Genomic DNA, 20,488 nt, shown 5'->3' on the forward strand with positions numbered 1-20,488 from the left:
AGCGCTGGCACCCCCTCCCGCAGCCTAGGGCTGGCTCTGCTACGGGGGGGGGGGCCCAATTGCTCACCTCCTGGCCCTGTGTAGCGATGTGAACGGTTGGTGGCCTGTATGAGGAGCAAATGCTGATGGTCTGTCAATAGCCTTCTCCTCCCCTCCCCCCCCCCTTTCTGTCAGGAGACGCTGAGTCTGGCTCACAGTAAGGGGGTGGTTTGGTGGGGGTGAGGGGTCCGGAGGGGCGGGGCAATAACTGCAGCATCCCTGTACCTGCCCTTGCACTGCTCACGTGGCTCTTGCAGGGGAAGAGGGAGGGGAGCTTTAAAGGGGCCATGCCCTGGGCTGCCTCTTTGAAACACCATGGCTGTGTCTAGACTGGCAAGTTTTTCTGCAAAGTCATCTGCTTTTGCGGAAAAACTTGCTAGCTGTCTACACTGGCCGCTTGAATTTCCGCAAAAGCACTGACGATCTCATGTAAGATTGTCAGTGCTTTTGCGGAAATACTATGCTGCTCCTGTTCGGGCAAAAGTCTTTTTCTGGAAAACTTTTGCACTAAAGGGCCAGTGTAGACAGCAGAGATTTGTTTTCCACAAAAAAGCCCCGATCGCAAAAATGGCGGTCGGGGCTTTTTTGCGGAAAAGCGCATCTAGATTGGCTACGGATGCTTTTCCGCAAAAAGTGACTTTGCGGAAAAGCGTCCTGCCAATCTAGACGCGCTTTTCCAAAAATGCTTTTAATGGAAAACTTTTCCGTTAAAAGCATTTCTGGAAAATCATGCCAGTCTAGACATAGCCCATGTGCAGCCCCAGGGCCTGTTGGGGAGTCCTCCTGGGAGGCCCCATGCTCCCTGCAGCACTTTTACCTTTGAAAAGTAATAACAGCCAATGAATCTAAATGTAACATCTCTCCCCTACTTGACACACAAACCAATGGAAAATTCTTCAGCTCATAATGAGAGAGACCCAGATGCCAGGTAAGAATAATGCTGCCTGAGAGCTTATTTGTTTGCATCTTTTGAGAGGTGATGCTGCCATTCTGTCGATAAAGTGTTAACATTTGGAATCCCAGTGCCTGCTGACATGCATTGTGGTCTGACTTGCTAGTGACCTATTCCCCCTTCATTCCCTGCACCTGTGAAAACTCAGATTGGTAGCAAGGGCACAGAAATGCTCATTTTCGTGCCATTGTGAAAAGTTAACTCAAGGGTTACTGAAAAAAATGTTTCAATCTATCAGTGTTGATACCCATACTTATATATATATCGATGAATCTTGCCTGGCCTGGTTGTCCCTGCATGACCACAGATTATGCCCCCAGGGATTTTTTTTGTTTTGTTTTTAATTTTGTTTTGTTTTTTGTCATCAGTGTTGGTGCATCACGCACACACCCTCCAGACCTTCCCCCACATTGCTGAGCTCAGGATATTGAAACTACCCCTGTTCCCCAGCCCAGAAGCAGCCATGGCTGCAGAGAGTCCGGTGGAAAGTCTCTGGGAGGAAGCGCCACATCCCATCTGTCTGGAGGATTTCACAGTCCCTGTCACTCTAGAGTGTGGGTACAATTTCTGCCAGGCCCCCCTCAGCTGTTGGTGCAGAGATACTGAGCAACAGAGACGCCTCCGGCCCAACCGGCAGCTAACAACCATGGTAGAATTAGCCAAGCCGCTGAGTTTCCAGGCAGCAAAGAGAGCAAGATGGGACAGGCTATGTGGAGAGCACCAGGAGGCTCTGAAGCTGTTCTCTGAAGAGGATCAAACTCCCATCTGTGTGGGGTGTGACAGATCCCAGGATCAAACAGTAGCGCCTATCCAGGAAGATGCCCAGGAGTACAAGGTACAGAGTTGCTGTCCAGTGTAATGGGAAATAAGGTTGGGTTTTAATTAGAGGCTAATTTCATCGACTGTTACCTGGCAGAGGTGTGACATGGCACTTTAAAGCCTTCATGGTACAAGAAATTCTGTAAAAAGTAAATGCTCTGGCTTTGTAGCAACTTACAGCAAATCTTTTCAGTTACCCGATGTGAGAAATGTCTCTGAGGCTCTGAATCCTGAAACCCAGCCCTCACTGGTGACAAGAGGGGATTTTGCACAAGGGAAGGTGTTAACAATCAGAGAGGTTTAGCTCACAGGAGCTACAGGCCAGTCTATGGAAGTGAGCTGCCTTAGGACTGGAGAAGAGGAGGTTACAAGCTGTTACTGGCTGAGAAGCAGAAGTAATCTGTCATTTGCCTTATAAACCTACAATGGAACCAGGGCGCTACACAACACCCAGCAAGGGACAGTCCCTGCTCTGAACAGGTCACAGTATAGTTAGACAAATGGTGAGAAGGGAAAGTAGGGTAACAAGTTCCCTCATGGTCACCAAGCAAAGCAGTGACAGAGTTTAGCTCCGAGCCTTGCTGTCTCCAGGCTCATTCCAAGGCTATACTAATGACTAGGCTGCATTCCCACTGCCCCTCAGCATCACTGAAGAGTAATGAAGTGTGGCTCTTGGAGGGAAAGATGCTTTGTTACAGGCCCCAGGCCAAGCAGGAAGAGGAGGTTTCCCACTGGCATGCTGAACTCCTGGGCTGCTCCATGAGGGGTTAAACTCAGATGCTGCAGCCGGCACTAGAGGAGGTCGCTGGCCTGGACACTGGGTGGGGCCCCAATCGCTTTGAGTCCACTCACAGCACCACTCCAGGCAGCTCAGGTCCATGCCAGGCACTACTGGGATTTGACTGGGTTGTAGCCAGAGTTCAAACTGGTTAACTGATGCGCTAATGCTTATCGGTGCCAGTTACCAGTTCAATTCCCCCCTGTTCCCGGCAGTGCCCGCTTCCCCTGGCATCTAACGTCAGTCTGCAGCTGCTGGGAGTCCCCATCTGCCGGCAGACCTTGTGGCCACTCCTGGCAGATCCCACGAGAGAGCTCTGCCTCCAGGAGAGACCAGGTCTGCTACCAGCCTTGCCTGTCAGGAGGTTAAAAATACTGTCCCTGATAAAATTGTAACCGGTTACGTGATTAATATTTTTTACTCGTTTTATCTCCCACATCCCCACCTGCATCATTCTTTACGAAGGTGCCTCCACCAATCCGTTCCCCACCGTGAAAGGTATCTGCTACATCCACAGTCTCCTCCTGTCTCTTTTTCTATGCATAATGCCACATGCAGGGCTAAGTCCCTGCTAGACCGAGACAGAGCTCCACAAAACTGGACAGTGCAACTTAAAGGCAGACAAACGGGTTCCCAACATCTCATGGGGTTTGCCCTGGTGCTTATTTCTGTTTCTTCAGGAAAAATTGGAGGTGCATTTGAAGACTCTGAGGGAAGAGAGAGAAAAGCTGCTGAGATGGAAAGAGACAGCAGAAGGGAAAAGCCAGGAATGTCTGGTAGGTGCCTGTGGTTATGGACCATCAGGGACTGGCAGTGGGAGGGGCTGTGTTAAGAGGCAGACTCCTGTGTGGCCTTGGTGAGGTTGGGCTAATTTCTCTCTCTCCTGGATCATGGATTGCTGAGTTAGCTCTGTCAGCTTCCTTGTCAGTGGATGAGTTAATGTCTACACCTGTGACTCCCAGAAATCATCCCTGAGGGAGCTGAATGTCCCCCTGAAGGGCTGTCTGCTGGGTCTGCTCACTTGGTGCATTGCAATGTTTGCTTCTTTTTCCTCCCTGAGTATTTCTGTCAGGCTGGTGCTGAGTCCTGCCTCCTGCTGCTCTGGATCTGAATTCCCAGTGCCCATAAAAAACAGAAAATGCTGCTTATTACAGACATGGGAACATCCCTTTCAGAGGGACACAAGGGCCAAAGGAGATCCTGGGAGAGATGCTCTGCCTCGTGCCCACAGAGTAGAGTCAAATATCACAACTTTTAAGTTTTTCCAAGAAGTTCTTCTGCTGCGTATTCACCTCCCAATGAAAGGGACCCGGGTTCCATCCATGCCCCAAACAGCCCTCTCCCTGTTTTCATACAGAAACAAACACAAGCTGAGAGGCAGAAGATTGTGGCTGAATTTCAGCAGCTGCAGCAGTTCCTGGCGGATCAAGAGCGACTCCTGCTAGCCCAGTTGGAGAAGTTGGATGAGGAGATTGGGAGGCTCCAGACTGGAGCACTCAGGAAACTCTCTGCACAGATTTCCCATCTTAGTGAGCTTATAGAGGAGCTGGAGGGGAAGTGTCAGAAGCCAGCGAGTGAATTCCTGCAGGTGAGACTGAGGGAGAAACATCCTAGCTTCTCCTGTATCACAAGCGCTGGGGTCCAGCTGTCAGATCTCAGTGTAACACGTGCATTGCTGACATGTGAGTGACTGTTGTGCTTTGCCGAGTTACAGGCACAGAGACATTAGAGATGGCAAAGCTCGATTTGCTAAGGGAATCGATGGCACTGGGGCCAGGCCAGGGCCTCTCCTCCCCATATTTGCAAAATCCCTTCCCTGAGGTCCCCTGTGTGTGTCCAATGGGACTGAGATTTTTTTCTGTCTCTTTTCTCTAGGATGTCAGAAGCACTTTGAGCAGGTATATTGCTCTCGCTCCTCTCATGCTGCACCACACAGAGAAAGAGCTTGGAGTTAATGTTAGCACCAGATGTTGAATACAGATGTCTCACCCTCGCACAGTAGACTCTGGAATTCCCCATTCAGGGCACAGTCTGATGTCAAGTGTTTCCTAGAGCTGTCAGCTCCCTGGGGACTGGCTGCCTCAGGACTCTGGGGCTGGAACATGGGCCTGTCACTGCTGGGCACGTTTAGCCCCAGGGCAGCAGGGATCAAGAGTCTGTCCCACCCGAGGGTTGTTTGGATACCTGTGTGGAAGAAGCTGGGGAGGGGGGAGCTGGTGTCTCAGTCTAGTTCCCAGTGGGCAAATTTCTACAGCCCTTAAGGTGCTGAGGGCCAGGTGGAGGCCAAGGAGTGAGATGGGCATGGAGACTCAATTTTGTCCCCCAGCTGGTCTCTGTGGGCCAGAGGTGAAGAACAGTAATGGGTCCTTTGAGGGGAAGGTTGCATAGCCATGGACTTTTGCCCCTGCTCTCAGGCTGGGGGAATTCGAGGAATTCTAACTCCAGGCCTGTTAGAGCTGAGACTCACTCACCAGAACTTATCAGTAAATGAAATACAATCACATGGAATTGTTTCTGTCCAGGTGTGAGATGGGGCAATTCCAGCCACCAGAGGAGATTTCTCTTGAACTGGAAGAACAAGTCAGGGGTTTCTCCCAGAAAATGATTGCACTGTTGGAGACTCTGAGGGAGTTCAAAGGTATCTAGAAGGGATGGATATGGGGAAAGTGGTTTATGTATCTGAGACTATTGAATCTGGGCTGTACAACCAATCTTCCCCTGCCACAATTCCCACATGGAGAACGACAGCCCCATCATGCTGCTCTCCCTAAAGACACTGAGGGTATGTCTAGAGTGCATCCCTCTGTCAGCAGAGGGATGCAGATTAGGCAGGCTGACATGGCAAATGAAGCGGGGATTTCAATATCCTGTGCATAAGGGATCTGTTGAAAAAGGCTTTTTTCCTCAACAGATCCCCCTCTGCACTGCCTCTTTTTGCTGACCAAGTGCTGAGTCGGCAAAAACGGTGGCAATTTTTATGCAAATTAAGCACGGGATATTTAAATCCCTGCTTCATTTGCAATGTCAACCTGCCTAATCTGCATTCCTCTGCCGACAGAGGGATGCAATCTAGACATACCCTGAGTGAACAGACCCACCTCCTTGCAAATTGAGCCAGGGGTTTGTAAACTGACACTAATGGGAGTGTTCAGAAAGGGATCAAAATGGGTAAAGTTCCTGTGGTGGCAACACCTTCCGCCACCACAGCTCTAGGTTATAACAAGAGGCCGTAAGTGACTGAGACACCAAGTGGGAAGGGACAAGGAGGGAAAAAGTAAATCTCACTTACAGCTTGTTTCTCCTGGAATGGGGGTGAGGCTGCAGGGATGTTGGCTCCATTGCTGAGAGGTTCCTGGATGAGAAAGGAGACAGAAGGTTTCAGACCTTTTCATATTAGACACCTGAGTGTGTCTCTGTCTGGACTCTGATACAATTTAAATGCAGAGTTCAATGTGGGGCTATTATAAATAGGAGAGCCTGGAATCTCACTTCTCTTATCCCTTCCCCCACTAGACACTCTGCCCTCTACACTGGAGCGAGCAAGAGGAAAATTCCTGGGAGCTTTCAGACAGGGTGAGTTTGCAGGTGGGGATTCTTTACATAATGAGAAAATTCCTTGTGAAAACATCTTCATGGGCTTGTCATTAAAGTTACCAACCAAACCCAGCAGCCATGGTACGCACAGCCCTAAATCTCACCCAGTGATCAGTGAGGAACCCCAGGGGCATTACATGGGGACCTATGGACACTTTGAGAAATGCTGGTCTGTGGGGTGTGATGCTAAAGGGGTGAATTTAAAGCGCGCAAGGAATGGCACCTTCAGGCTCAGATTTCACTGCTCAGTCAGTTTCCATACAGGGTTTATTTCAAACAGTAAATAGGCTGAAAGGCTGAGAGCTGACTGACTTCCATTGTATCAGTCTATCCATGGTGAGAAACTGCTGATCCCCAGGGGGTGTTGTGCAGGCCTGGGCAAAATACAGCCCATGGGCCTAATTAAACCCGCCAAGCCATCGGATCTGGCTCACGGACGCTGGGGGAGCCGTGGGCTGGTTCAATCCTTTACATGTCCCAAGAGCAAGCTGCTCAGAAAGCCCAGAGGGGGGGGGAGGGTGGCGTCAGGTGCTGCTTTCACCCCCAGGACAATCTTATTGCCTGACTTCTGGCCAGAAAGGAAGCACTGTGCCCCCTCCAGCTCTTAATTATTCTCACACACACATGGCCCTGCAGCCTGTGTGAGGGATAGGCAGGCTCCCTTATCTGCCTGAGAGAGGTGCTTGGCTGCTCGTCAGGAGTCACTCAGGTAAGTCTCCTGGCCAGAGCTTACCTCTGGCACCCCAATCTCTCCCTTCCCCTCCTAATCTCTGCCCCCCTCTCCCCATATTCAAACTCTCTGTCCTACTACATCTATATATACAAGAATTTTCAGTGGTCAGACACTCATAGCCCCTTATTAGTTCACTAAGTTACTACTTTAAATTAAAGTTACTTTAAATATCTAATGAGTAGTTGGCTAATCCAGGTCATACCTGCTTCCTTCACCCAAACTCCCTCCCAGACCCCTCTCTCCCTCCTACATCACAGTCCCTTACCCCAGACTCCCTTCTGCTCCCAATCTCCATCCCAGAATCTGCATTTCCTCTAGTTAATGACATGGAAGAGTACAACTCCAGGCGCTTTCCAAAATTTTAGGGGGGGAAGCACTCTGTCCGCCACACATCAAAATGTAGTGCTCACCCTTGGTCTAATGGATATGTCTCAGGAGAACCAATATCTGAAAGCTGAAGCCAGACAATTTCAGACTAGAAAGGAGGCACAAATGTTTGATAGGGAAGAGGATTAGCTGCTGAAACCAATGAGTGAAGAACTAGTGGATTCTCCATCTTTTGATGTCTTCAAATCAACACTGGGCAATTTTCTAGAAAACACACTGTAGGGAAACAGAGCTTTGTGCCTGCGTAACTGGACTAAGTGTAATGGCTTGTGCCACAGAGGAGGTCAGACTGCATGACTAAGGATATCTTCTTATCCCATGAATCCATGTATTTTAAGATATCATCCTGCAAGCACTCAGTACATATGTTTAGTAAGCACCTGAATACTTGTATTCAGGTGCTTACTCTCTGTTGTGGAAAAGATTTATAAAATCTGTCATATGAGAGAGCCATAGTCTGTGTTTCAACTCAATGAATGAAAACTAAGGTTTTTAAATACAGCTGCCTAAATGTAACCTGTCTCCGTATTCAGGCAGGTGAATGTTTGGCTTATCGTATGGTTGAATGTGAATGTTGCATGTGTAGTACTGTTGTAACTCAAGCTAGGTACAGAGAGAAAAGAATATGGATTAGGGATCTAACTGGTGTGTGGTGTTTATGGAATATATAGACTCAAACTTTTGCCCACAATGGCAGAGTCTAGTATGTCTGTCACCAGGGACAGAGGCTGGGCAAAATGGGTCTGTAAAATCAAATAAAGCCCCTTCTGAAATTTCTCCAATTGCTCTTCTCCCCCTGCCAGGCTGCAGAACACCCATGTCTGTCTCTAGCTTAGTCCCTGGCTTACAGAGCCAGGAAGAGAAAATGGCTGTGGCAGAGCCGGTGAGCTTCGAGGAGGTGGCTGTTTATTTCACTGAGGAGGAATGGGCTCTGCTGGACCCAGGCCAGAGAACCCTCTACAAGGATGTGATGCAGGAGAATTATGAGGCTGTGAGCTGGCTGGGTAAGGATTCCTGTCCCCTCGGGTATGAGAAGCTGGGTGGGCTCTGGAGCAGCTGGGTTGGGTTTGGTTCAGGGTCCCTCATTGCCCCCACCACTAATGTCGGAAGTATCTGCCCCATTGGTCCTGGCTCCTGTGTGAGAGACTGTCACCTCCGTGCCCTGTCCCAGGGGAAGCAAGATCAAGGACATAAGTGGTGCTGCTCTTCCCACAGCGAAGGTCGCAATGTGCTTCCCCATCATCTTGCGTATGTAATGCCTTGGCCGGAGGTGTCAGTGGAAGGGCCCAGGCAGGAATGGCAGGTATCAGAGTTGTGGGGCTGGGTACAGCTGTTGTTAGGGCCTGCAGGGTCTCCTTGTGCTATTGTGCTGGGTCCCTGGAAGGAAGGCTTGGAATGCCCTGGTTGGCCTTGGAAGCTGAAGCTGTTGTGGGCAGCTGGCAGGGCTCCCCCAGACACAGGCAGTTGGGATCAGAAGTATGGAGCCATAGGCAGGCCTTGAAGCAACCAGCCAAGGGTTCATTTTGCTGCTCACATCACTTCCTCTGCCTCCTTCTGGCCCAAGTAGAGCATCTGAGCCAAAAAGCAGGGTGAGCAAAGCCCCCCAGCCAGGAGCTTTGTGGACAGAGCTCTTGGAGAGTTAGAGCTCTGCTGGATCCTTCCTCTCCAAGCCGTCGTGATCCGCCATGTGGCAGCTGCAGTCTGAGCCCTGAGTGGGGGCCTCAGTGTCAGACCTGCCAGCCCTCCCTAGAGCTCTTGGGTATGTCTTTCGAGGGAGAAATGCAAATGTAGACATATGAAATTGGAAATGAAGCATGGTTTTAAATATCCTACGGTTCGTCTGCATAATCGCGGACTGCTCATCTGCGGGCAGGACAGGCCCTGAGGTCATTGTACCCTAGAGTGTGCAACTGAGTGTTCATCTCACCTGGGATATCAGCTGGGCAATTCCCAAGGCAGGGGTATGCACATTTCCTGCAGGTGAGTGTGTCCTGGGATCTTGTACCAGCTAGACCCCAGTCCCTGAAAGGTGGGGAAGGATCCTCTCAGGGTGGATGACTGCGATCATGGCTCTGGAATCAGTAATGGCACAGAACTTAATGAACAAGATCAACTCTTGTTTAATTGCACACTGAGCAGGATTTCCAGTCTTCACAACTCATGTGATCTTCTGGGTGGACCGAAGGGAAGAGCTGCGGATCCCAGCTCTCCAGGGCAGTGAGGAAGGGGACATCAGCTGTGACACCCGTGCAGGTGAACAATCAGCTAAACTGACTCAAACTAATTTCTGTATCCTCCTAGCAGGTATCACGTGTGCATTTTCATCAGTTCTATCTTGAAACTTCAGTCTGAGGGTGCTGGGTGGAGGAAAGAGTTATGGGGAAGAAGGGTGAACTCAGCTCATGGTTATTCAATTTTTCCAACCGTTCTTTGGACATGTTCCCCCTTTTCTATTTGTTTTAGAGTTTCCTTTCAGCTCAGCACAGGGAATGACTCCTGTCTGGATTCTCTCTGTCCCAGCAGGTGATGGGATGCTGAGTGAGAACCAGGAGAAGAATCTTCAGCAGGAAGGACTTGAGCGAATGGCTGCTTGTGGGATGTTATTGGGTAGAGCTCAAGGGCATGATTCTCAGAGTCTTGAGCAAGGAGAGACCTGTAAGAGTCAGTGCAGCCCACACAGGTTGCAGGGAAACCATCCAGGAGAGGGGCAGGGTAAATCCAGTCACAGAAGCAGAGGTTTAAAAACAAACACAAAAACTGTTCAACAGAAAATCCCCCATCAACAGTCACCCTGCGCTAGCAGTGACACTGCAACTCTTATTACACATGAAAGAGCCCACACAGGGGAGAAACTCTTCAGCTGCTCTGACTGTGGGAAATGCTTCAGTCGGCATTCAAATCTTGTCAGACATAAGAAAATCCACACAGGAGAGAAACCTTTCAGCTGCTCTGACTGTGGGATATGCTTCAGTCAGAGCTCACTTCTTCTTATCCATAGGCGAGTCCACACTGGAGAGAAACCTTTCAGCTGCTCTGGTTGTGGGAAATGCTTCAATCGGAGGTCACACCTTGTTATCCATAAGAGAACTCACACAGGAGAGAAACCCTTTAGCTGCTCTTATTGTGGGAAAAGCTTCACTCAGAGCTCACTTCTTCTTATCCATAGGAGAACCCACACAGGTGAGAAACCCTTTATCTGCTCTGACTGTGGGAAAAGCTTCAGTTGCAGCTCACACCTTAATAGACATTTTAGAAGCCACACAGGGGAGAAACCCTTTGTCTGCTCTGACTGTGGGAAAAGCTTCAGTCGGAGATCAAATCTTCTTACCCATAGGAGAAGTCACAAAGGGGATAAACCCTTTATCTGCTCTGACTGTGGGAAAAGCTTCAGTCGGAGATCAAATCTTCTTACCCATAAGAGAACCCACACAGGGGAAAAACCCTTTATCTGCTCTGACTGTGGGAAAAGCTTCAGTTACAGATCGCACCTTAATAGACATTCGAGAAGCCATAAAGGGGAGAAATCCTTTACCTACTCTCACTGGGAAAAGCTTCAATCGATGCTCACTTCTTATCCATAGGAGAAACCCTTCAGCTGTTCTGACTGTGGGAAAAGTTTCAGTTGGAGACCACAGCTTTTTAGACATAGAAGAAGCCAAAGGGGGAGAAACCCAATACCACAGTTAGGGAAAACTTCTCAGCAAGCAGAATTAGGCCCACCTAGTGCTTTGATCCTGCCCATGAGGCAGTGCTAGGCCCTCCCCCTAACGGGCATGTGCTGTAAAGGAAGGAGCTCAGCCGTGCTCTTTCCTGCTGTTCAGGCACTGGAAAGGAGGCAGCCCTGGGGCTTAGACTCCACCACACAATGTGGGGCCAGCCCCAGAGGCCGACATACCGCTGTCGCTGTACTTCTGGCCTCAAATGCTGGCTCATGGCCACAGCCATAGAATCTTGTGCTTCTGGGGCCATGTGGCCATGGCAGGGGTGCCTTTGGGGTAGTTTCTGGGCTGCATAGCTGTGGCAGTGGCACCTCTGGTCACAAGCTACATGGCTGCAGCAGTAAAGCCTCTGGCCTCCGGGGCTGGCGCTGGACTTCGTGGCTGCCACAGCAGCAAAGCCTTCCTCCAGGGTGGCTGGGACAGCTTGATGCGAGATATTGTTGCTAGGGGGCATGAAGGCAGGTATTGTTCCCCCTCGTACCCAGAGCCCCTCCCATCCCAATCCCCATTTTCCTCCCCCACCAACACCCCGCACCCCCAGCTTACTCTTGACACCCCATCTTTCCTGGCCACATACTGCCCTTTGTGACAGAGCAGGTTAAAGGACTTGGGGGTAGGGGAGAAATGCTGCTCTAGCAGAGGGAACAGCAGCAATCCTGGCTAATTAGGGGCAGCTGAGAGAGGGTGGATGCAAATCAATTAAGGGCCAGGTGATGTTGATTGAGGCTGCCATGGAGCCACTTTAAGAACCCTCCCTGAGGGAGAGAAGGAGCATGGAGAGGAGGAAAACTATCCAGTGTAAAGAAGACAGAGTGGAGGAGCAGGAGGAACCAGCAGCTCTGCTAAATGCTACGGGGGAAGTGAGGAGTTGAGCAGGGGTGTTGGAGGGCTCCCTTACCCTCCACCATTCGGGGCAAAAAGAAGGCTTTCTGGTCAGTCGTGACTGGCCCAGGGCTTCAGTCCCATACAACATCCTTTATGCTAAGGGCCAGGAAGGCCCAGGGACAAAAACCTCTGCAGGTGAGAGCCCTGCTGTAGCCCTCAAAGTGTGGGATAGTGGACAGAACAGTGGTCAGGGTCTCAGGAAGGTCCCTGCCACACCTTGTTTCCTCCACCTGGCCAGACACCGCACTCCCAGCCAGCTTCTGTACTTTAGCTCCCTCCTAGATCCTGCACCCCATCCCTATCCTCTTGTCAGCCCTGGCGCACACACTGTATCCCTCTTTTTTGTCCCATCTTAGAGCCTGAGGAGGTCCATAAAATCCACTAACTCCAGCCCCCCAGAATAGTGAATCTGGGCTGTGGGAAGCCATGAACCTCACTCCCCCCTCCCTCTTCCCTTCCTTTTACCCCATGAGGCTGGGGCACTAGAGTAAGGTGTCTTAGTTAAGACTGCATCAGAGAGCGTTGGGAAGTTTTGGAGGGGTGGTTCCCCCCCTCCCTTCTCACTTGTGTGGTGCCCCGTGCTTTTTTTCTCTCCCCCTGAGAATCAGTTACCCCCAACCAAAAAATGATTCTCCACTCCTGCCTTAAATAAAGAAAACATTTAAATCTTTTGTGTTGGACATAATGTTTTACTTTATTTAAAATGAAGTTTGACAAAGTAACACAAGCAAGTCAAAACAGTTAACCTCCATGAATTTATCTAGTTTTTATATAATTACATCTGAGCCATTATGCTAGTGCTGCAGGTGTGCCTTTGAGTGGCACTTTCTGCCAGCCAATCAGCTTTGTGGGGGGGGGGGGCAACAGGCCTGGGATGTTGTCTTAGGCCAGCAAGAGAGCGGCCAATGCCCTACCCCCCAGGAGCTGGCTGGGGATCATGTGGCGGGAGCTGCTGCCACTTCCCCATCTGAGCAACTCTGCCCCCTGGGGCCTGTCTCCATCGCTCCTGTCACTGCTGGGCAAAGGGAGGCTGAGTCCCAGCAGCTTTCTGCCCCAGCAAGGCTGGCTTTTAGGGAGAGCAAATAGGAAGTGGGAGGGGCCACTGGAGGCTCTTAGTCCCCTGGCTGGCTCTGCCTGTGGAAAGAGGAAACAAAGATTCCTCATCACTGGAGAAAGTGGATACCGCTCCCACTGCCTCACGCATGCTAAACAAGCCCTCTGCCACTTGAGCTAACTCCACTCCAAATAATGTGTCCCACAAGCAGGGGATTCTTGTATATTTCAAAAGTGGCATGCCCACGTGTAGCCTAGAGTCAGATGGATTGTCCTGCTGGCCCAGGCCTGCATGCAGAATTCTGCATTCCTGCTGTGAAATGTTTGAAATGTGGACGTGCCTGCTGAGTAGTCAATGGAAATTCCATTGACTACTCAACTAGGACATTAACAAACATTTAACATCCTTATTTAAAACAAACAAAAGGAAGTTTTTCTTCACTCAGCACACAGACAACCTGTGGAACTCCTTGCCAGAGGATGTTGTGAAGATTAGGACTTTAATAGGGTTCAAAAAAGTGCTAGATAGATTCATGGAGGTTAGAATCCTCAATGGCTATTAGCCACGATGGGTAGGAATGGTGTCCCTAGCCTTTGTTTCTCTGGAGGTTGATGACAGGGGAGGACTTATGTGAGGGTTACCTCCCACTGGGGCATCTGGCATTGGCCACAGTCAGCAGACAGGACACTGGGCTGGATGGACCTTTGGTCTGACCCAGTCTGGCCATTCTTATGTTCACAGTGAGGCCTGTGTTTTGGTGAGTGGCCAACCACTCACATTAGGTCAGCAAGAAAGCGGCCAATGCCTCAGCCAAAGGGAGCTGGCTGGAGATCATGTGGAGGGATCCACTGCATCTCACATGCCTAGTGGCACTTTCCCAATGTGGCAACTCTGCCCCTCTGGGGCCTGTCTCCACTGCTCCTGCCAGCGCCAGGCAAAGGGAGGCTGAATCCTAGCAGCTTTCTGCCCCGGCAGGGCTGGCTTTTAGGAAGAGTAAGTAGAAAGGCAGAGGGCCCACTGGAGGCCCTTAGCCCCCAGGCTGTAAAAAAGAGGAGTGGGGCACTGGCAAATGTAGGTATCAATGCCATTGCCTCTTGCAGCGTTCTTGCGCAAAAACTTGCAGAGCGTATACACTGAACACGGGTTCTTGTGCAAGCAAATTTACAGTAAAGCGGCAGACCAGAGGGCTTCTTGCTCAAGAGATATTCCTCTCACCACAAGGAATAAGCCCTCTTGTTCAAGAACTCTTCCACAAGAGGGCAGTGTGGAAGGGCAACAGGGGTTTCTGGCACAAGAAACCTCTATGGCTAAAATGGCCATCAGAGCTTTCTTGTGCAAGAGAGCATCCACACTGCCATGGATGCTCTTGCACAAAAGCACATGATGGTGTGGATGTGCTCTTGCTTGCACAAGAACTCTTGCGCAAAACAGTTCTTGTGCAAAATGCCTGCAGTGTAGATGTAACCTCAGTGTCGGTCTGAGCATCCATCTTGCTTTGGGACGTGTCTCTGAGTCCAGAGCCTGCTGAGGCGGCTCTAGCAGTGAGGCCCCTCCCTGGCAGCACCAAGCAGTGAGAGCTGAGTGAAGGGGGAGGCAGGATCAGGGGGAGAAGGCTCCATGACTGTGTAAGAGGGAGGCTCTGCCCTGCCCAGTGGGGAATTGTTGGCCTCAGGTCACCCCATTGGGGACAATGGAGGGAGGAGAAGAGTTTTCCCTGCTATTGGGGGAAGCAGGCCAGGCCAAGGGCCTTTTAGCCACTGGGTCTGTGCAGGGCGGAGCCTTCTCTTGCCAGTTTCCTGAAAGGCTCTTAGCCTTTTGCTTATTTCTGTCCATAGCAGGCAGCTAAAAAGGGGGAAGTCACCAAATCCAAACCTCCCTGTGGCCACCATGGGGGTTGAACCCATGACCTTGGCATTATTAGCACCATGCGCTAACCAACTGAGCTAGTTGGCCTATGGGAGCCCAGCTCACAAGTGGCCCTTTCAGAAAGGCACCTCAGGCAACAGCAAGGACATCTCTGCAGCTCCCAATGGCTCTTCTGTAACAGGGCCACAGGAAACTCACTGTGATATAGGCTGGCTAGTCCTGCTGGTTTGAGGTTTGGTCAAGATGGCTGGTGGCCGGCATGGCGCACGGAGACCTAGGGCAAAGAGGCAGCTGGAATCTCGTGCTGCCAGCATCTTGCCTCCCAGATTCTTCCCTGTCATTGGCAGCCACAGCCCCTTTACCCCTGGGTCAGCCCAGGAAGGGAGGCAGGAATGGGGCAAAGTAGTGAGTCAGGCAGAGGGAGGCAGGAAAATTCATCATTCCTTGAAGGGCCACTGGCAACAGCTTCTCTCTTGTGCGCTGCTGCTGCTGCGAAAAATGCCCTGAGAGAGAAGTGGCAGCCTCAGAGCTGAGGGCTCAGCTGCCAAAATAGCTCAGTTGGGAGAGTGTTAAACAGAAGAGCTAAAGCCCAGGTGGAGCTGAGGCTGCATCACTGAACAGCTGGAGCCTACAGTGCAGAGATTGCACCTGCCTGGGCATAGCCCCCTTACACTCAGCACAGCAGAGTGTTTCTAGTGACATGTGACAAGGCAGGGGCTGTGCCGGGTCTCTGCCTTCCACAGCCTCTCCCCTGTCAGATCCGCATTCCCCATTGTGCACAATGGGCCACAACCCAGTTTCATTCTGCCAGGTGGGTGATTCTGCCAGGGGAGCCCTTCCTCTTCCTTTTCTCTCTGCACAGGGAGCATTGGAACTTGTGCCCAGACCCACATTCCCCAGGGGCAGGGATCTCCTTCTTGCTGTTCACAGGCAGAGCCAGCCAGCGGGCTAAGCACCTCCAGTGGCCCCTCCCTCTTACTATGGGCCTCTCAATAAGCCAGACCTGGCAGGGCAGGAAGCTGCTGGGCCCCTGCCCTCCTTTGCCTTCAAGTGTCTGTTTCAAAACCAAAGGTGAATCTGGATCATTGTGTCCTTGAGGGACAATCCGGCTGAATCCCTGTGTCCCTGCTGGGCGGAAGGAGGGGTCCTGGGCAGCTCCTGTTGCTTTCAGTTTGGCTTTGGGTTTGTGCATCTGGGTGAGCCACAGATTTGATGCCACATTCACGGGACCGTGAGTTCAAGTGAATTGGAACCTTAAGAAGCCAGCTGGGCTGAGTGGCCCGCTGTGAGCAGAACCTGCTGGGCTGGGCACTACTGCAACGTTCAGGCCAAAGGGGACTGTATTAATGTCACAGTGAGAGTAAAGGCAGGAATAGGCTGATCTCATTCTTGGAGCATCTGGGCACTGAGAACAAGCCCTTTGCCTCAAATCAAAGAACCAAGCACAGTCCTTACAAATCTTGTGGGGAGCCTCTTTCTCCCAAGTGTTCATTTGACATCAGAGTTTAATGTGCCAACTACTCTGTGCTGCTGCACAAGTGACACTACTTCCACCCAGTACCATGCAGTACCTGGAGGATTTGCTGTAGGCAACAAGACAAAGTCCTCAGTTACCTCTACATCATCCTAAAAGGTTCTCTCTGTGGCCCACCAGACTGTTTCCTATTGTCCACAGACAAGAGTAAACCAGATTCCAGCACAATTACATGTCCCACTGGGGGGTTTGATGCTGAACCCCACAGCTCAAATATGAGACCCCCACACTCTACCTGAGCTCTAGGAGCCAGGTTTGCTGGTTGAATTCTGTGTGGCAGATGATTTCAGGCTGAGAAAAAGGGCTCTTGGCATCTCCCTGGTGGTCTAGTGGCTAGGATGTAGCACTCTTGCTGCTTCAGCCTAGGTTCAATTCCTGGTTGGGGAAACAATCTCATCTATTCCTGTGCCAAGTCTTTCCTTACTCCTCCATGGCTGATGTTGTACCACCTATGACACAATAGTGGCTTATGGGGGGGGGGGGGGCCTTCTAATCTCAACAAGACAAGTCTTTCCAAAGGGGCAGAGCAGCTCACTTGTGCTGCCCTTCTCCTTTTACATATGGGCAGCCCTGCAGAAGCTTGGTGGCGCACACAGCACTAGCCCAGTGCACAGTCAGGTTATCATAAGATCTATTTGCTGAGTTTTGTTGTTGAAGGAGACAAAACAGAACTGGCTCCAGCCCCCACTCAGTAACCTGGGGAAGTGATGCACCAGGCTTAGGCCCCTCAGAGAGGCAATGATTCCCCACTGGCCAGGGCAGAGCCTCCCTCTGACACAGTCATGGAGCCTTCTCCCCTGGTCCTGCTTCCCTCCCCTTCTCTAAGCTCTCAAGGTATGTCTACATTACACAATTTTGTCCGAAAAACTGCCATTTTTCCTGACAAAACTTGAGGAACGTCCACACTACAACTGTGTTCTTCTGCAAGAAAATTGAAAGAACAGAGGGTTTTTTCTGGCATTGCTAATCCTCATTCTATGAGGAAGAAGCCATTTTCTGAAAGAGCTCTTTTGGAAAAAGGCATGTATAGTTGGGGAAGAAAGTTCTTTCAGAAGAAGAGGAAAGGGGGAAAAGCACAGGTGCTCTCGTGGCCATTCCATCCATAACAATCACAGCTTACATGCAAGAAAGCGTCCATTCGGTCCGGATTCTCTCTTTAGAAAAAGCAGATTGCTTTTTCAATGCACTTTTGCAGTGTGGACGGTCTCTTGCAAAAGAAGTTGGTTTTTTTTAAGGCCTTTCCAAAAAAAGCTTCTTTCAAAAGAAGCTGGCAGTCTAGATGTAGCTTCAGGGTACATCTACAAAGCACACTTATTTCAAAAAACGCTATTTTGAAAAAAAATTATATAGCTTGTTTTGAAACAGCATATCCACACTACAGGGAAGCCTCAAAATTAGTCCAAGGAAGGCTCCCCTAATGTGGACATGCTATCTTGATTTAGGAAGTACTGGGGAGTAATTACTTTCAATGGCCCTGGGCAGGAGCTATTTCAAAATAGCAGCAGTGGAGCAGAAGAGGCGTTATTCCTCGTGCAATTAGGTTTACAGATTTGGAACTAAGCCGTGGGTGGCTTTTGGGTAGAGCAAGTAGGAAGAGGGAGGGGCCACTGGAAGCATTTGGCCCTCTGGGTGGCTGTGCCTGGGAAAAGAAAAATGGGGACTCCTCCATCACAGGAGAACATGGGTATTGATCCTACTGCCTCTCATCTGCTAAGTAAATGCTCAACCACTCAAGCTAACTCTTCCACTCAGTGCTAACTCTTTTGGTGACTTTTACCTTCTCCACAGGGACGTCTGTCTTCTAGGTCAGTTATTCGTGGGAAAGGAGACGGCTCCAATGAGGCTCCTCCTCACACTCATGCTTATGACCCTCATTCTCTCTCTGGCCTCAAGGGCAGATCTCAAGAAGGAGACTCCCTGCAGCAAAGTCATTGGGGTCTCTGAGATGGCCCCTGACCTGCAGCCTGTCCCACCTGGCCATTGTCATGGACTCTCTGCGAGGTCATCGCCTCCCAACCTCCATTAGCCAAAAAGCTGAGATGCTGCAAAAGACCCTTGTGATGTCACTGCCACACCCACCCCTGCCATTCAGGGCTAATGTCTTGCCCCAGGCAGCCCCTTTGCATGACTGAGCTGCTCCCAGGGGTGAAAGTGACACATTTGTAGAGGAACTGTTCTACTGGGCACCACCCCTTGGGCATAGGGAGGCTCAAGGAAGGAAGGGGCGGGAGGGGTTGTGATAGGACAGTATCTGTAAGAAATTACAGAGCAGAGTGGGAGGCTCAGGGAAGGGATTTGGGGTGCATATGGGTGAGGTAGGGCTCAGAGTAGGGTTGAGGATATAGAAGTCAGGATTCAGGTCTTGAGGCTGAGCATTGAGGGGACCAATGGGACTAGAATCCCAGCTCCCTCTGTTCTGGGCTCCCTGAGGCCCATTAAGAAACAAGGGATTTCTCTGCAGTGCACTGAGGAGAGAAACCCCTGAGCCAGTGACATGGACTGATCTGGGTGCAGGCAACCAAGTGGGGGCAGGGCAGAGTGTTCAGTAAATCTACATGTGAATAGATCCATCTAGCAGCCACAAGGGCAGGGGTCTTTAGTCAAGGCAGCAGTGACTCTGAGGAAGGGTTGGGGGCTAATCAGATGAACATGAGTTTCCAAGGCCAGGCAGAAATGGATGAGGGGATGTCACAGGCTCTAGCACATCAAGAGGTAAAGAGAGGCTCCTGCTGCTCTTCCAGACATGCCAAAGCTTGGACAGAACCAGGGATTTTCAGCTGTTTAATCTAAGGTACTTGCCACTGAGCTACTGCCAACAGGTCAGGGGAGAAAGGCCAGAACAAGACCTGTTTAGCCACTGGATCTGTGCAGGCTGGAGCTTCCTCCTACCAGATCTCTGGCTTGGCTTCCTGCAAAGCCTCCAACAGATGCCTGACCTGACTTCCCCAGGCTGGCATCCAGAGGCATTCTCAGCTGATGTCACCCCCTCTCTCATGTGGGAGTTGGGCTCATCCCAGGCACAGGTCCAGGAGCTGTGCTTACCTGGGCACCAAGGGGAGCTGCAATAAGTGAAGAGACTGTGTTTCTGCCTGGCTTTGAACCAGGGACCTTTTGTGTATTAGACAAACATGATAACCACTACACCACAGAAGTGCTCCTAGACTTAAACTTGGACAAATATTCTGTTACTAACTCTTGGCCAATACTTAGGGGGAAACGGCCAAGCAAGAGCAGGGAACAAGACACCTGCCTTCCCCCGCTACTTCTGTAGACCTTTGCTCCTAACACTGGGAAGGTGGCAGAGGCTTTGTGACACAGGAGGGGTGACCCACGTCACATCCCCAGCATTTCCCCCCTGCATAGATGGACCTTTGGGGACAGATCCAGACTCCCCGACCTCTCACCCAGCTCCTGTCGCACTCTAGAGCAGAGCAGCCCCCAGGGGCAGGGCTGGGCAAGGGGCAGGAGCCGAGTTTACCTGAGACCTCAGGAACCCAGCATGAGGTACCATCCCAGTCATCTCTCTGACAGGAGCAGAAGGGGAGTATGTCTCAGGGGTTGTGTAGCTTGTTGCCCTCATTAGGGGTGTGGCCAAAACACAGTGCTTCGCTGTGAGCAGGATTTGAACCTGCACAGGGAAACCCTAGTGGATTTCTAATCCAACACCTTAACCACTTGGCCATCACAGCTCTAAGAAACTAAACTTCTGTACATAAATGTGGAGAAAAATTCTGTTACTAATTCCTTGGCCAACTCAGATTGCTGTGGGGTTAAGAAATTCTCTCTCATTAATTCTGTGCCCTCAGGAAGGGACCAAATCGCAGGAGGCCAGGTCCCCACCTGGAGACTCCAACCCAAACCCTGAGACCAAGGGGGTTGGCAATCCAGATGATCAATGTTTGCTGCACTTGTCCCTCCCCTCAACCCTGCCCAACCTCAAGGCCAACTCTACAGTCCCAGCAGCTGGGGGAGATGTGCATGTTAGAGCCTCTGCCCACTGCATTGTAGCCTTCTGTGCCCAGGGAGACAGACACCGCCAGGATGGGAAAGCTAGAAGGAAATAGGGAATGGCTGCACTTTAGGAGTCAAAGGTGTTGTCTGGGACCATAGAGTAGAACAGTTTTACAA

The 20,488-nt window shown here is 50.8% G+C and overlaps 1 protein-coding gene, 1 long non-coding RNA gene and 1 other non-coding gene across 5 annotated transcripts; 1 reads left to right on the forward strand and 2 right to left on the reverse strand.

The window, feature by feature from the left end:
• The first annotated feature begins 848 nt into the window (after window positions 1-848).
• On the forward strand, window positions 849-12,577 carry LOC112544453 (uncharacterized). 3 transcript variants are annotated; one of them, XM_075912333.1, is made up of 10 exons: window positions 849-967; window positions 1,360-1,826; window positions 3,269-3,364; window positions 3,946-4,176; window positions 4,464-4,486; window positions 5,111-5,226; window positions 6,102-6,161; window positions 8,106-8,306; window positions 9,442-9,555; window positions 9,766-12,577. In XM_075912333.1, exons 1-10 carry the CDS (start codon window positions 946-948, stop codon window positions 10,881-10,883), a joined length of 2,448 nt encoding a protein of 815 aa, XP_075768448.1. In that variant the 5' UTR covers window positions 849-945; the 3' UTR covers window positions 10,884-12,577. The 3 variants fall into 3 exon arrangements, with proteins under 3 accessions (XP_075768448.1, XP_075768449.1, XP_075768450.1); XM_075912334.1 differs by having other exon boundaries at window positions 9,823-12,577; XM_075912335.1 differs by having other exon boundaries at window positions 9,826-12,577.
• On the reverse strand, window positions 5,092-20,256 carry LOC142821457 (uncharacterized). The gene is made up of 3 exons (XR_012898238.1): window positions 18,138-20,256; window positions 5,878-5,940; window positions 5,092-5,230 (listed from the first exon to the last, which is right to left on the reverse strand). It is a non-coding gene; the product is annotated as an uncharacterized LOC142821457 (long non-coding RNA).
• On the reverse strand, window positions 19,968-20,049 carry TRNAS-AGA (transfer RNA serine (anticodon AGA)). The gene has a single exon. It is a non-coding gene; the product is annotated as a tRNA-Ser (tRNA).
• Window positions 20,257-20,488: the final 232 nt, after the last annotated feature.

This window comes from Pelodiscus sinensis, chromosome 31 (assembly GCF_049634645.1).
Source record: "Pelodiscus sinensis isolate JC-2024 chromosome 31, ASM4963464v1, whole genome shotgun sequence".
In the NCBI taxonomy this organism is placed as follows: Eukaryota; Metazoa; Chordata; order Testudines; family Trionychidae; genus Pelodiscus; species Pelodiscus sinensis.

Excerpts from the sequence above, each read along its gene's own strand:
- LOC112544453 (XM_075912333.1), top strand. The coding sequence starts at position 946 with ATGAGAGAGACCCAGATGCCAG. Across the intron at positions 968-1,359 it reads GAGAGAGACCCAGATGCCAG|TGTTGGTGCATCACGCACAC; the intron begins GTAAGAATAATG and ends TTTTGTCATCAG. Across the intron at positions 4,487-5,110 it reads GTCAGAAGCACTTTGAGCAG|GTGTGAGATGGGGCAATTCC; the intron begins GTATATTGCTCT and ends GTTTCTGTCCAG.